Source organism: Gymnoscopelus microlampas (assembly GCF_963454915.1).
Source record: "Gymnoscopelus microlampas genome assembly, chromosome: 9".
Lineage (NCBI taxonomy): Eukaryota > Metazoa > Chordata > Actinopteri > Myctophiformes > Myctophidae > Gymnoscopelus > Gymnoscopelus microlampas.
Window position 1 is genome coordinate 15,753,267 of NC_139946.1, and position 16,428 is coordinate 15,769,694.

At 39.8% G+C, this 16,428-nt stretch overlaps 1 protein-coding gene across 1 annotated transcript; it reads right to left on the reverse strand.

Moving 5' to 3' along the window:
- LOC311051416 (intestinal-type alkaline phosphatase-like) lies at window positions 1-14,018 on the reverse strand (the record flags this gene model as incomplete). Its single annotated transcript, XM_084065982.1, has 11 exons — window positions 1-320; window positions 1,026-1,133; window positions 3,089-3,279; window positions 3,811-3,949; window positions 5,002-5,071; window positions 5,738-5,863; window positions 6,422-6,594; window positions 8,225-8,399; window positions 9,198-9,313; window positions 12,695-12,811; window positions 13,937-14,018. The coding sequence occupies 11 exons, from the start codon at window positions 14,016-14,018 to the stop codon at window positions 1-3; spliced, it is 1,617 nt and encodes a 538-aa protein (XP_083922108.1).
- Between the last annotated feature and the right edge of the window lie 2,410 nt (window positions 14,019-16,428).

The window sequence follows — 16,428 nt, forward strand, 5'->3', positions numbered from 1 at the left end:
TCAGAGGGAGGACAGGGACAGGAGAGCAGACAGAAGGCCCACCAGGAGCAGCAGGTGACTGGAGTGGATGGAAGCAGCGAAGCCGGGAGCGGTAGTGGGAGCGGTAGTGGGAGCGGTAGTGGGAGTGGGGGGGTCCAGCGAGCAGTTCTCATAGGGCTCCAGACAGGCTGCGTAGGCCATGGCGTGGGCAATGTAGTTCTGCTCCTGGACGCCGTGGAAGAGGTGGGCCATGGGGCCCTTGGCGAAGATGGCAACATCTTCCGAACCATGGGTCTCTGAGTTCAGCGGGACAGCTGACGGCTGATGGTAGTCGTCTCCGGCTGGTGGAGGAAAAGGAGGGGAGGTGAGAAGAGAAATATACGTTTAGTCTAAATCAATGGTTCTCAACCAGTGGTCCGGGGACCACCGGTGGTCCTTGAGGGGGTTCCAGGTGGTCCCGAGCTAAATGAGTTTCATTTTACGCTCTGTATCTGCATTACTTAATAAAATAATTGTTATTTTGATCAACGTTTTCCTGTCATCTCTCCTATTGGTACTAACATCAATACAGCATGGAATTGTGGACAAAATCTTATCCAACGATAACAAAATATTCAAAGTTTTGGGTCTGAGAGGCTAAATCTCATATGTCCAAAACCATAACTTTTCAGGAAATGGAAAGAAAACTTTCAGAAATAGTGAAATACAAGCTCACAATGCGTTGTGCAATGCATTGTGAGCTTGTAGATATTCTATCTTCACTACATTTGCTTGACACTCTTGTACGATAAAGTAATCCATTAAATGATAAAAAAAAATATGGAGATACATGGTTTCCTTCCGTCAGCGACGACATAATGTATTGTTTAATAGCTATTGTTGTTCTGGAATACAAATCATGTCATACTTTATGTCATCATTTTGTCCATATTCCAAGTGTCTGCAGCTGTCCAGTTTCCCCAGAAGATGGTGGTATTTTACTATTCTATTTTATTTTATTTTCATCCACTATAATGCGCTACCATATGAAACTGAAGGACACTTACATGAAATGCTTTCATTCACATCTGGCCGGGGCACCTCGTACCCTGGTCCGTTTCCATAGAGGGCGTTGGTAAATTGCTTGCCATCATTGGCCGTAGAACGAGACACACCTTGAAAACAGAAGACCTTAAGATCAGTGGTTGGTTCAAAGTTGGAGCATCAGACAAAACTCACTTCCGTTGACAAAAAAAAAAACCTCAGTGTTCTAACTGACAGCATATATTATCCCTATTATCCCACTATTTACAGTCAGCCACATTCACTGCACGTACATATGACATAATCTCACTCTCCTCACCCATTTGAATCTTGCTTTGTTACTAACAGGACTTACTGTCCTTTTTGTTTAGCATTACAGCACTGCACCACCATACACGCTTTGTGGCTTCTTTGTAGTTTGTAAATACATTTGACTGTGTCTCCAAAGTTTGTCACATCTTTGAGCCGGTTAGTGACGTGTTGCCTGATCCTACATTTTCCACACAGGCATGTCCAAACACACCACTAACTAACTCCCAAATATCTTGTTTTATAAATCTGATTATAGTACTAGTATTAGTACTATAGATACTGTTTCTGTGTAGTTAAGACAAGTTGGTTAAAATGCAATCTTGAATATTTTGAAACAAGTGAATGGACAGTGTTTATACTTTTACTGGGGGGGGGGGGGGGGAGTCAAACAATGAGAGGGAGTCATTGTAGAGACATTTAGATGATGTAGTCCTAAGTTACATTAAAGGTAGGGTAAGTGATTTTCTTTGGTTAAAATAAGTGTTAAATAGCTCTATATTCTGAGAGTACTCATTGCTATAGAGTGTTTGTTCAGTAAAAGGAGTCTCCTTGTCTCTCCAGCTCTTTATAAAATAGAAAATGCATTTTCATTTCAGTTTCAGTTTCATTTCCAATTTTATCCAATCAGGATAGAGAACTCAATCAGGATATAGATTAGTGAAATTGGAAGTGATGACACTAAGAAACACCTATACCAGAAAATGTATTTTCTGTTTATTAAAGAGCTGGAGAGACGGGGAGACTCCCGTTACTGAACAAACACTCTATAGCAATGATTACTATCAGAATATAGTGCTTTAACCTTTTAACAAAATACTTTTTGTTTTAAACCAAAAATATCACTTACCCTACCTTTAAGTAAACTTAAACCACTTAAGCCCTATATAGTTCATTATATAGCAAATAACAAAAATAGCTGATCTACAAGCGCACAATGTGTTGTTGTGAGGTGATGCGTTGTGAGCTTGTAGATAGTTTTATTATTTTCCCAAAATAGGAATGCCAGATTTAATGTGGTAAATATAATGATTTTGTTCAATTGTGATATTATCAAACATTTTAGACAGTCTACATTTCCCAAAAGTGAACACATGTATTTAATTCAGTCTGACCAGGATGAGGGATAAACCATAACCCTAATGGCCATAAAAATGAATGACCAGAGGGGTCAGGGTATCAAAAGTCATGGATCCCCCCACCCCCCAGCAAAACGTATAGGACCAGGGTTGGATACGCTAACATTAAGTAAGAATGAGAGGGTATTTTCTCTTTAAAACCTTGAAACCTGTATTGTCATAGTGATACCAATAGAACTTAAAGTATACTATTGTTGCTAAATAAGAAAAAGAGGTTGCGCATCAACAATGGGTTTTCTCAGTGGAGTGCTAGACCCAAAGTCAGTATACATATCAAAAAAAGGAATTTTAAAAAAATTCCAAAAAGGTAGCACATCCAAAAATGTCAATTAAATGGAGGACAAATTACTCACATTTCCACTTTTTATTGGCACACCAATAAAGTGAACGCTTACGCGTTTCGGCTCTGAGGAAGGCTCATAGCCGAATTGTTGCTGTTGGGCACAATGGGCAGAACCATCTTATCTCCATGTTTTAACTTGTGGTGTTCTTCAGCCCACCCATCTGACCACTTAACAGCCTATCGGCTGCCGTGTTAAGTGGTCAGATGGGTGGGCCGTGAACGCTTTCAAGATTTTCATGTGGGCCCTGATCCAGAAAAGGTTGGGAACCACAGAATGTGTTTGGTTTTTTTATACCTAAAACTGGGTTTCCTCTGTTAGCATATCCTCCGAAGGCAAACACGTGGGAGTGGTCAGCAGTGACCACAGACAGGGTGTCCATCTCATTGGTCAGCTTGCCTGCGTGTTCAATTGTCAGGTCGAACTCTATCGCCTCGGTCAGCGCCCTCTTAGCTCTCCCGCCATGGTGACCATGGTCAATTCTCCCCCTTGAAATTCAAACGGCAACCAGTTAAAATCAGTAACAGTCTTTCCCCCTAAACAATAAAAAATCATTGAATTCGTCACCTAAACTGACAAAATGTATGGCTTTACTGTATATATCCTGAGCCCCCCTTCTTTAAAGGAATACAAGAACGCTCGCCCCAAAACACGCTCGCCCTGGGTCAAATCCGACGACCTCGAAACGGTCGCCTCCAGGTATTCCTAAACATAGTAACCTCAGTAAAACTATGCCTAAACCTAATCTTATTCCTAAACTTCACTTCAGTTAAACTGTGCCTAACCCTAAACGTATTCCTAACCTTAACATCAGTAGAACGAATACAAGAACCGCTGGTGGAAGAAATGGGGGAGAGTGTGTTTTGGGGCGAGCTTTCCGGTTACCCTTAAAATTGCCATGCTTTTGGAAAATGCTATCTTTTGTGTTTTTAAATGAATATCAAATTAAATCTCATAAATGGTTAAAGGATGAAGCCTAGTCCAAATTGTCTGATGCGGTGACCCAGTAAAACGGACACTCATCTTCCACAAACAGGAAGAATCCGTTAGGATTCTTGCTGAGGATCTGGATGGCTTTCTCCGTCATCTCAGTGAGGGAGGGGTCCATGCTAGGATCACGGTCCAGCTCATAACGGCAGTCTGATGGCTCAAAGAGACCTGGAGACACAGACAGAGAGAGAGATAGGAAGCAATTTACATGAGGAACTCTTATTTTTTTCTGTTCCATGGTGGATACATACAGCCAAACAGCTGGAGTGGGATAGAGGATAGAGGATTAATGGACATTCTTCTTGTGGTGCAACTTAATTGGTACAGCATGGCACGAACATTGCCAGGGTTGGGAGTTCCATTTCCTTTGTAGACTAATGGGTAGAGTATGGCATGGTTAGAAGTTAACCACTTTCAACCTGGTGTCCCTTTTTCGGGCATTGTACAGTTATGTTACGTCTTTCATTTGTCTATCACTGTCTCTGTGCACACATGGATTAAAGTTCTCAGTCGCCAAGACTGATTTCAGTCATTTGGATTCCATAGAAGCCAGCATGTCTTCTATGGAAGCATGTTGCACAGCCAAAATAGCCGATCTACAAGCTTGTAGCTATTTTCGGCATTTGGGGGGATTCTGCCTTCAATGAAAGTGTATAGTGGAGATGGACAGTCGACGGGAACGGGACTCGAACCCACGATGCACTGTCAGGCTACATTAGAGCCTAAGTGCCCGGACGGTCCAGGCCAGATTAGAGCATTTTAAGAGGTCAAACTAGCAATGTGTTCAGAAGCATCTTCCATAAAATCATAGGGCTCATAGCTTAAACTAAAGCATCAATATGTGATTTCTTCACCTGGTTGGCAGTATGTAGATTGTAGAACAGCAGGAACTATATTACTAGAACATCATCATTTTACATATTGTGTTAATTGTTTAGGGATCAGCACTATAGTGTGGGGGGCTCCTTTCATACTGTTTCACAAATAGCACATTAGGACTTATTGGTCTACAAACATTTTCAGTTATGAGATTTTGCTTTGAACCATGTGCACTGTATATGAGTTCCTGTCCTTGCATTAATGGATGTCATTATCTACTGTTACAGTCTACATGTTGTTGATATTTCTTTATGCTGATACCATGAAGATCATTTGATGCACATTTATTTTACTTGGCAAATAAGAACAGATTCTGATGAATATCACTACACGTTTCTTACCCATGAGGAAGTCAGTGTTCTCAGGATTGACAGCATCAAGCTCAGTCTTATTCCACACATATTTGGCGTTCTGTAAGCCAGACAATGCAATAGTGATGGTTAAGGATTCAACTCATCCTATAGCAACAAAACTGCAATGGGGTGATAAGAGCAATATGTGTTTTATTTGTTATTAATAATGAGCCTAGGCATTTGTGTCCATCCACATTCACAATAGTCTACAGTAGGCTATGTCATCATAATATATTTTAACTAGACAGGCTGGCAAAAAGCTATTTTTGTTTACCTCCCACCTGTGAGCGGTACACCAGTACACACAATGTCTGGTAACACTGGTCAATGGGCAGCTCCACTGGGACTGGGGTTCAGAGCATTGCTCAAGGATGGTATGTTGTTGATGCTTGTGTGGTTCATGGTATTAGCATTTTTGCGCTTACAAAGTGGAGCAGTGGTAGCTTAATTAGAGAGCCCGGGGATAGAGCTTACAAATAAGGGGTTTATGATGGAAAGTCATTGGTTTGAATGAATCCTTGGACCAGCTGAGAAGTATGTGCAGGAAAAAATAAGTGAATGCTAATACTCTCCCCTCCCACGGCAAGCAGTGTTGTTGTGTATTTGTGTCAATAAGCTCCCTGGTTAACACAGAGAAGATGCTGAGCAGCCTTAAAGACCTGAGGCTTGTTGTACTCTGAAGATATCGAGATTTATAATTATTTTTTTATATAAAATGAAATACCTTTTTGTTTTTCAGCCACTGTGCGACGAGGTCCAGTCCATCGAGGCGGTCTCCATTGTCGCTGGGGTACTCTGGGTCTGGGACGGTGTTGTTGAACATGTACTTACGACCTCCACCAAGGATGACCTGAACCCAGAGACATGACTCTTAACTGTTCTACAGACACTTCACACATGTGTATGAAATCCAGTATACAGTATACAACATACTGTACAGGACTTTTGATATATCTACAGTACACTGATATATACTGTAGGACCTACAGTATATATCAGTGTAGATGTATCAAAAGTCCTGCAGTGTAGGTTATACTGTTGTGCTTTCATAAATAATAATACGTTTTACACTTTCTCTACACAGTTTCTTAGCCGTTTCATTGTAACTTCTGTTTCTTTCTTTCTTTCGTATTCATCCTTAATCTCTCAAGACAAATTCATCTTTTAGCAGAATCTGTCAGACCACTGCCCTAAACATGTAATGTTGTTGTTAGTAGGAATAAACACAGAAGCAGCCGGGAAGAAGTGGACTAAGGAAGGGGAGGAAACAAACCGAGTGCCTGTTTCTACACAAAAAAGGTGGTGGTGCCCCCGAATAGGTTCCCAGTTTGATTCATCCTCAAAAGCCAATTATTATTGATAATGTTTTTACAGGACTGAAACCCATCACTGTGCCTCCAGGCCTTACATTAATCTCTGTGTTGTGGACCAGTTGGTATGCGATGTCTCGGCAGCCATGTTGGACAGCCTCGGCGGTGAGTTCAGCGTCAGAGTACCAGCCGCGGTCGGCGCTGTGGGCGTAGGCGGCAGCGGGCGACGCGTGCTGCACACGAGCAGTGGACACGACGCCAACGGATTTCCCTGAAACATGCAGAGAGGAGGAACCTGTTTACATACAGTCAATGGACCAGCCAAAAAAACATACAATAAATACATTTGCATACATACATACTATGGCATATTCGAATACACATACATACACATAATATGTGTATAAAGTTTGTATGTCCAGTCTGTACGTCCCTTACTTTACAGAAAATGGAAAAGAGGACCTTTGTTCCATTGGATCCAATGTCGTTATTATTTAGTCACAAGCTCTTGTTAACACTTTTATCCATGACTTATCAACTTAAAAATATGTTTATAAACGCTGTAAAAAACAGATCTACAAGTTCACAACGCGTAGCGATGCAAAGCGTCAATTGGTTATTTTCGCTACTTTTGCACAACACTCTTCTACGATGAAGTAAGCATTCATTTACGGGAACACAGATTAAACATGTTCAAACATGGAGATACAAGCAATATTTCTGCAACTATATTACACAGTATATATAAACTGTATATACTGTGTATATATGCACATGCACAACAAATACACAAACTACACAAAACAAATTAGAATTGAAGAATCAAGTTAATGTTATATAATATTTGCCAATACACCAGCAGTCAATAACAAATGGCTAGCAGCAGCAGTCTGTTTTATGCCTTGCTGCACATTAGACTGTTTCTGCTTTATTTGCTAAGATGTCTTTCATGTGCATGGAAATCTGGACCATCTTGTTAACTGTATGTATGCCCCGTGGAGCACACTGAACTTCCTTTTGTTTTCTTACTTGATCATACTACAGCGTCACACAAAAGTATCAAACAAGCTCAAAACACGTCGCTTTGCACCGTGTTTCGAGCTTGCAGATCTGCCACTTTCACTGTTTCCAAATTTCAATCCTGAAAAGTAACAGCTTTGGACATTATGCGGTTTCTACCTGACAGAGACGATATACCCATCCTACAACAAATAGTGTTTGACTTGACTTGACAAAAAAAACATGTTTTATAACATTTACAGAATCCATTTGGATGTATTGTAAATATCTTTTGGTAATGTTATGTTCTGTATGCACTGAGGAACTGCTCACTGTCCTATAATTGTGCCAATATGTTTTGTTCTCCAAATGTTCCAAGAGATAAGTCCCCCAACAAACAGCCTCAATATGACTTAGAAGAACTACTTGCGTTGCGTAGGAGTTGGACCCATTGCACAGTCAAAGCACAGCCCACATGCTTTTAATTTCCTCTAATCAATTATATTTATGATAAAAGCTTATGAGCCCACCCACAAGTTTGGTCGGCAAAGCTTGTCTTCAATAGGGAAAATATTGTAACACACAAAGAATCCATGACTGTTTGGGAACATTCTCTACCCTGCTCATTTCTAAACAGCAGTATGCTTCGCTGTTTTTATTTTCCTTTCCAACGAAAATACATTCAAGGAAAATAAAACGGATTAAGAAATAGATTGTAATTAGCAGATAAATGTATATGAAAAGAAAATTACGCATTCTATATATTGCTAAGGAAAAAACATTGAATATTTAATGTATTTGAACTTGTACATACCTGTACATTACCTGCACAAACAACCTGGAATAAGTAGACCAGAACGATGCCTTGTTAAGTATTGTGAATGCTACAGTCGGTTAATTACCTGCCATCTTGGCACGATGGAGGATGGATTTGACCTCGTTTCCGAAGGTGGCGCTGCAGTTTTCGCGCGGTGTGGCGGCAGTCACTCCCAGAGTGCCATAGTTGGCCTTCACACCGCATAAGTATGCCGTGGCTGTGCCGGCACTGTCAGGCATCTGTTGGTCTACGTTGTACGTCTGTAAAGGAAAAAACACAAATGACACAACCATATGTAACGCCCAGAATTTGAACCTCGGCCTCCTGTGTGGAAAGTCAACATCTTATCCACTAGCCTAAAGGGGAATTCTCCCTCGGTTGTGGGAGACATTAGGGCTTTGGTCATCAGATAGAGGCTCACTGATGACACAACATCTACACTCTCAAAGTCACAATAGAGAAGATGTCTAAATTTAGCTAAATGTCTAAATATAAATACATAAATAATGCTATTGACAGTTTGACTAATGATGACAATTTTAATAACGACACTATTTTATATTCAACCAGGAAAGTGAGTCAGTAGATTCTTATCTCACCATGTCAAGGTGTCTAACCCATTTAATCCTGGAATGCATTTGTGTCATTTTAGATTTGATCTATAACGATTTTTTATACTTTGGCTATTAAAAAATAGCAGATCTACAAGCTCATAGCGCGACACTGAGTGCCACACTACGAGATTGTAGATCTGCTATTTTTTGAGAAATCTTGAATATTAAGTGAAAATCTTATATATATTCTAAGATTTGCACACGTTTTCACGTTTTCTTTCCTCAAAAATAGCAGATATACAAGCTCATAGCGCGCTATGAGCTTGTATATCTGCTATTTTTGAATAGCCAAAGACAGAGATGTGTCCCTGGATTGAATGGGCTAATAATAACACATTCTCATTGCAACCTGATGACTTTCAACCGGCTGGTTTGACTCATTAACAGTTTGTCATTAACAAGCAGGAGTCATGTGGGCGTGGTGAGGTCAGAGAGTGGGCGGACCTTGGACAACGCCAGGTACGGGAAGGTGTCCATGGTCAGGTTGCACTCCTCGCCGCTCATTCCCGCCAGTTGACCTTTGAGGATTCTGGTAGCCGTCACCGTGGTTATGCCCATGCCTGGAAACAGGTGAGGACAGGAGGACACGCCCCAGACTGTTAGATCACTGCGTCTCAACGTCTGGTCCGGGGCCCATCGGGGGTCACAAATTGGACCCTTATGGGTCTTTAACTCTTATATGGGTCCATTTGGTTCCATTTGTACACTCTCAGAGTTGAATTGACACAGAGAACTTGTTTTACAGTGTAGATTGGGGTTTTTCTAGTACAGTTTAATTCAGTGATTCTCAATCAACCTTTCTTAATTTCAAGGACCCCAAAATCTTCAGAGTTAATTCAAGTTGAAGAGCTAGAACCATATTCTGCGGCCAATGAAGCATAGAATCAAATTGTATTTAGGGAAACTAATTTCCCTTTTCTCTCTGTTCTTGTACAGTCTCTTGCTTAGATGTCTTAATTTATCCAATGTTTTCAGTTTGGTTAAACCAATAGTTGGAAACTTATAGGACCACAATGGAAACAAGTCCCCAGGACTTTTTTGTGTTATCCTTTTAGCCTAAATGTCCGACTGTACCTCGTGCTGTTTACATTTCTGTCTAATAAAGTATTCAATCAAACAATCAATGTTATTTTGTTTTGTTTTTAAACTTTTGTTACTTTTCAAAAGGTAAAATAAGCCTCGGCTTCAGCTTACACCTTTTAAGGGCAACATTAGCTGAATTAAAGGGACAGCTCACCCGCAAAATTACTTTTTTTCCTATCGATTCGTTACCCGATGGAGACTTGAATTCATGGCTATTTTTTTGTTTTTGTCGCATTCCTACGTCAATAATTTGATGACCGGCAGCGGTTCCGGTAGGAGACACAAAGGACTGCGACAAAAACAAAAAAATATCCATGAATTCAAGTCTCCATGGTGTGACTAATCGATAGGAAAAAAAAATATCCATTTAACTGTGTGCATGCATATCAATGTTCTGTTAAATGGACCGAAATAAATACATAACTAAGTTAAATGGAACCAAATGGGCCTGTGTGTACTCTTCAGAGTTACAGACCTGTAAGGGTCAATTTGGACCGCGTGGTGGTCCCGGGACTAGAAGTTGATAACCGGTGTGTTAGATAAGATCAGCATAAAGACAGAGGATCATTGTTGTGCCCTGTGACCTGTGTTGCCATGTCCACTTATTATAAGTGACTTTGGGCTTGTTTTTCTGGTATGTTGCTTGGTAGTTGCGGGTTGCGTTTTTTTGGGCTTGTTTCTAAAGTGTAGTTGTTTAGGCTTGCTTCCACATTTTTCAGCTATTATTTAAACCAGTGGTTCTCAAATATTTTCATGAAAATGTTTTGTGCCAAGTTTTGAGTTTGAATTTGAGTTGTTAGAATGTTTCAAAAAATATTCCAAATATTCCACATATTATGTGGAATATTTTATTTTATTATTTTTTTAAATAGCAGATCTACATTGTGAGCTTGTCTCGGCTATTTTCAAATAGCAGACGCATAGGTTTAAAGTGCTCATTTGGCCTAATAGTTGCTCTTTTGGGCTTGTTTTCCTAGACCTGGTTGCTTGTTTCTCTCACAAAATATGGCAACACTACCTGTGACCTGTGCACAAGTGAGCACAAGCCAATGTCCTCCTACTCTGCAGGCAGGAGTTGATAACAGACAGGGTTTGATGTCCATGTGAGATGATTATGATGGTGAATATTGTTGCAAAAGGTCACGTTGAACTTGAATGACGTACCTCCAGATCTTATAATACTAATGAATGAACAGCACAAAATATTCGTTTTTAAAGACTAATACTTATTTAAAAGGTACTGAAAGTCAAGTCTTTTGGTTAAAACATGTTTACAGATGTGACACACCATATATATTTGAGATAATTTCACTCACGAATTTCAAGTAATGATTGTGACATCAAAAGGTAAAGCTATAACTGCTTATGGTCAACTGATTCATATGTAATAATAATAATAAAGTAACTGTCATAACATTGAATCTGTCTTCTCTTGTACTCCACTAGAAGAATCATCTTATCTTAGTCTGTCATAATATGACATCGTAGTGAAACAAACACACGCCCACTGAAGGACTGTCTTTGACTTGTGTATTTTCAGTTGATGTTAAAAATACGCCTTTTAGGTCTGATATTCCACTCAGACAGATTAGTCATTTACATATTACATGTCCAAAGATATGCTACACAGCGGTGTAGCATTAACCTGGACAGAGTTATACTGTAGTTGGGGTTCTGCTGTAACTTTACCCACGAGCAAGGTGCATGAAAAACAGAGGGGGAAAACACTGGGAGAAAAGAAAATCAGCTACTTGCACACTACAGTACTGTAGAGAACAACTTTGTTATAAAAAAACGGTTGCATTTTCAACTCATCAGGACAACCCCAATGCCCCAGAGATGTAGACGCTTAAAGTCACTGCGGGCAGAATGTAGGCCTAATGTGGGGAAAAATATAAGTGGGGTAATCAATAGTTAATCAATCCCACATTATCAACTGTCTGCTCTTATCAGTGTTGTAAAAGACATCTATTTTCTTTGGAGCTTCCCTGTGTGTTGTCTAACAGCTGTCCATAGGTCATGGAGTTTCCCCTATCCACACTATATTCCCTCTCAGTGTGTCATTCACAGCACTGCTTCTAACAGTGCAGCCGGGGGACTCCTTTGGGGAGTTTACAAGGGGTCCCCAGCAATTCAGCAAATGTTATCTTTCGGCTATTCAAAAATAGGCGATCTACAAGAGATTGTAGATCTGCTGTTTTTGAAGGATTTTGAAAAATCTCGTCCATGGAACAAAGGCTTTTCAAATGGGGGCCATGGCCAAATACAGATCAATTTGGAGGTCCTTGACATAAAACTATTTGAGAACCATTTACAGATCTGTATGTGTATTCCTCTGACGTTCACAGTCATGAGAACCAGTATCATCAGATGACACTGGCAACCTGGTCTATGAAAACATGCCCAAAATAAGCGACTATGGCAGGTCAGTCAAACTTGATTGTCTAATGTTGTTTTAGGGCAGTGGTTCTCAAACATTTTCATGTCAAGGACCCCTAATTAGCATGTCATTTGTCAGCAGTCCCCCATCTCAAAATATTTTGTACTAGGGACCCCCATATAAGATTTGTGTTGTAAAATATTTCAAAAGCATTCCAGATGTTTTACATTTTATTTTCAAGATTTTTTGAAAATAGCAGATCTAAACGCTCACAAGTGAGCTTGTAGATCAGGTTAAAGTAGTTAAACTGAAGCAAGCCCAAATAAGCAAATTAACTTTAGAAACAAGACCAAATAAACGCAACCGCAACGTCCAATATTTACAAGAAACTTTACAGGAAAATAAGCTGCTTATAATAAGCAGACTTGGCAACAGTGATGAGAAGAACCCCATGGGTCCTCCGTCGGGTCAGACTCACCGTCCCCCAGGAAGAGGATGAGGTTCTTGGCTTTGTTGACGTTCTGCTTCCTGTTCAGGGCGTTCCTCACGGCCTCCCTGGCGTTGTTGTTCCAGTAGCTCGCTTTGAGCTCTTCGTCTGTGGGGAAAAGTTTGCCATCAGTTTGATGTTGCAGAATATGGAACCTGTCACACCCCAGAGACTTGCATCCAGAATACTTTGTATAACATTAGGTTAGCAACATTAACCCTGGTGTCTCTATTTTGGGGACGGCGTTATAGGCAAACATTTTCAAAATGTTAAAACGTTTACAAACATTTTCATGATTTTTCATAAAATAATTAAAAACAATAGCAGACGCCGTTAACAAGCTCACAACATAATGTCTCGTGAGGCCACATGTTATACACTTATAGATTGGCTGTTTTAAAAAAGTATTAAAAAAAGGACTTAAGTGGTTAATAATAATGAACTTTAGAACACACCCATTTTTTTAATAATGAAAGCTTAAACGTCACTACTGATGATAAAACAGTTATTTTGAGGTCATGACGTATACAACATTCTGTTGAGTCAATCAGAGTCATTTTGGAATGTGTGACAGCACACTGCACATCCAGCATTCCAATCATGCTAGGTGCATTTACCTTGCCTCACCTGTCAGGTTACAGGTCTCTTTAGCCAGTGTTTCTTTTTAAAAGTGCTATTGGTGTAAAAAAATATTCGGTAACAGTTTCAACATGAACAAAACATTCAATCAATCTTTTAAAATTTCAATTTCAAAACACTTGAAGTGACAGAGAGAATAATACCTGGGCACTTCAGAAGAGACTACCCAAATAAAATAAAATAAAAAAATAAAATACTGGAGCAACAGGTCTGCACATATTTATTATTTTGCAGGGGTGACTGAGGTTTCGACTTGCGTCTTTCTCAGAGTAAAACAGGGACTTGAAGTGACATTTGTTAAACAACATCTTCAGTAGACACGAAGGCAAGACAAAGAGAACATAAATATTTGCAGTACCATATCACTGCTGCCTGCCTTTTTACTTAACAAGTTTGTTTGCCAGGACAAAATGTCAAATGTCATGCACTGATGGCATATTCCTTAAAAAAATATATAATGGGGCTTCAACAAGATCCGCTCCACTGGTGAACTGAGAGATCACATGGCTTATTAAAATTTAACAAAACAAATACAGCAGTACAGAGGGATTTTTCCCACATACAAAAATGAATGAATATCCAACAGACGCTTACCATTTTGAATGTAGGAAAGAGTCCATTCAAGCGAGAGGATAAGCAGTATTCCTGTTATGACGCGGTGATGTGGCTGAGCCATGGTGAATGATGTGATGTCAGGAATATGTAAGGAAAGTTAGAGCCAGAGGTAAGCTGTTAGCCCTGGAGCAAAGGGCACATGGACAAGAGACTGGTTATATAGTACATGGATATATGATACATACACACACAGGCGCACACACGCACGCACACATACACACAGACACACACATTCACGTTTACACTCTCCCTCTATCTCCATTATGTGTACGTACACGCACGCACGCACACACGCACACACGCACGCACGCACACACGCACACACACACTGCACTTTGGTATCTAGGAGAATTCATAAGAAATTCTTACTCAACTTACTAAAGGCGTTTCTCTTCCTCCTTCATTATGATTTTAGTTTATGATTCATCATCCATATACCAAAGTAGCACAGCCCACTGCATGGACTGGTTCATGGTTAACTGCATGTTAACTTGTATTCTACATATCATTTCACCATATAGCCTACACTGTGATAACAATACAGGTGTCAGCCACTTAAACCCCAGTATCCGGATTAGGGGAAAAACCTTCGCAGAAAATAGGAGATCTACAAGCTCTCAGCACGTCACGTTGTGACGCGTTGAGAGCTTGCAGATCAGCTATTTTCAGCTAAAAACATTTCATATAGAGCGAAAACAGAAAAGACACTTGTATCTTGTCCCTGAGGGACTCCGGTCAACCATATAGGGTTTAAGTGGTTAAACACTTCCAGCGAACATTTTCATCAGCACTCATTATTCATACTTGAAATTACATTTGAAATTAAATAGATTTTCGTATATATTTTTTTTTTTCATTTGATGATTTTTTAACAAAATTATAAAATGCACAATGGATTTCTTGTAATGCTGTGTGTGTAACATAATAATATATTTTGTTTTATAAATATTAGGGCTGATATAAAGAAAATCTGGATATAAATGGCTTTTATAATAAATACATAAAGTGTAAAAGTTAAAACAAAAGAGGAAGGAAAATATTTGTAACTGACGTTTGTTAACCTTTAATCTGAAGTTGAAATGAGTCCATAATGTGTGTGTTTTATTGGAAGCAGTTAGGTTAAGGACAAACATGTGATAAGAGAACGGTGTGGTTTAAACATTAGTGTTCTGATAGCCACTATAAAATGTATGCCTTCAGTGGAACTACACAGCAAAATCCTCTGTGATAATTTACCAGGCACACGTACACCCAGAGATGTACACAGACATACATAAACACTCACAAACACATTAACAACTACAGCAATTCACATACATACATACTTGCTTGCTGCAACACTCTCGTCAAAGTGAATGTTCTGTTTAACCCTGGCCTATGATCAAATGAATAAAATAATATAGAAATTGTGATGGTTACAAGCTCAGACCTTTTTCTCTGGTCTGAGTCAATATCTTAAATTCAGTGAATTGAGATCCTAGGGTTTTGTAAAGCTGAAAATGGAAAAATGATTCACATGTTTGACTTGCGAGGTGTCTGTGTTTGTGTGTCTGTGTCTCTTGTATTTTTATGATACAGTAGCACTTGATGTCCACAACAGCAATTTTGTCCTGTTATCTTATCTTATCTCATATAGGCTGATGGTTGAGGGGTGGGATGGGGTGGTTAAAAAGACATCATAATCAATTACAAGCATAACTTTACAGAAGGCTATACACTGTTGTGTGTGCCCTGCCTCAGCCTATAACTTCTAACATTTTGAATTTTTCTTTATCTTATTGTCTTTGCCAGGCCGAAAGGCATGGCGAGTGAGTATGTTTTGCACCCTGTCCCGTGTGTCTGTGTGTCCGTGTGTCCGTCCGTCTGTGAGCAGCTAATCTCCGGCACCGTTGGCTCGATCACAGCGAAACTGTGCACACACTCCCTGGCTGTCAATTCAGAACCTCTGGCCCAAATTGTTCACATGGGCCTGTTATAGTGCTACCAGGAGGCCGCTTTTTACAAAACACATTTTTGACAGTACTCCTACAGATTTTGTCCAAACGTCAGGCAAATCGGTACACAGTACTATTGTCATTAAACAAAAAAAGAATCTTTCAGATTTTTCATATTTGTCTCCGCCAGGAGACTATTGTTTACGTTCTCGTCCTTCCGTGTGTCCACCAAGCTAACATTGGTCAAGCTTCACGTGACACGTGACAATATGTTGAAAGGGTGTGCTTTGATTGGCTAGCGAGACGCATGACGAAATAGAGCCCTATAAATAGGTGTGTCACTTCGAAACATTGTTTACATGTTTCGAAGTGACATCAGTGCCATCAGCCAATCTAACATTGGACATGTTAGCTTGGCTGATTGAACATGTTAGCCAAGCTAACATGTTCTAATCCTTAGATGTTCTAATCTATGGCTATAGGATATGGGTCATCATGGCTATAGGATGGATACTCTGTCTATAGGACATGGGTCAT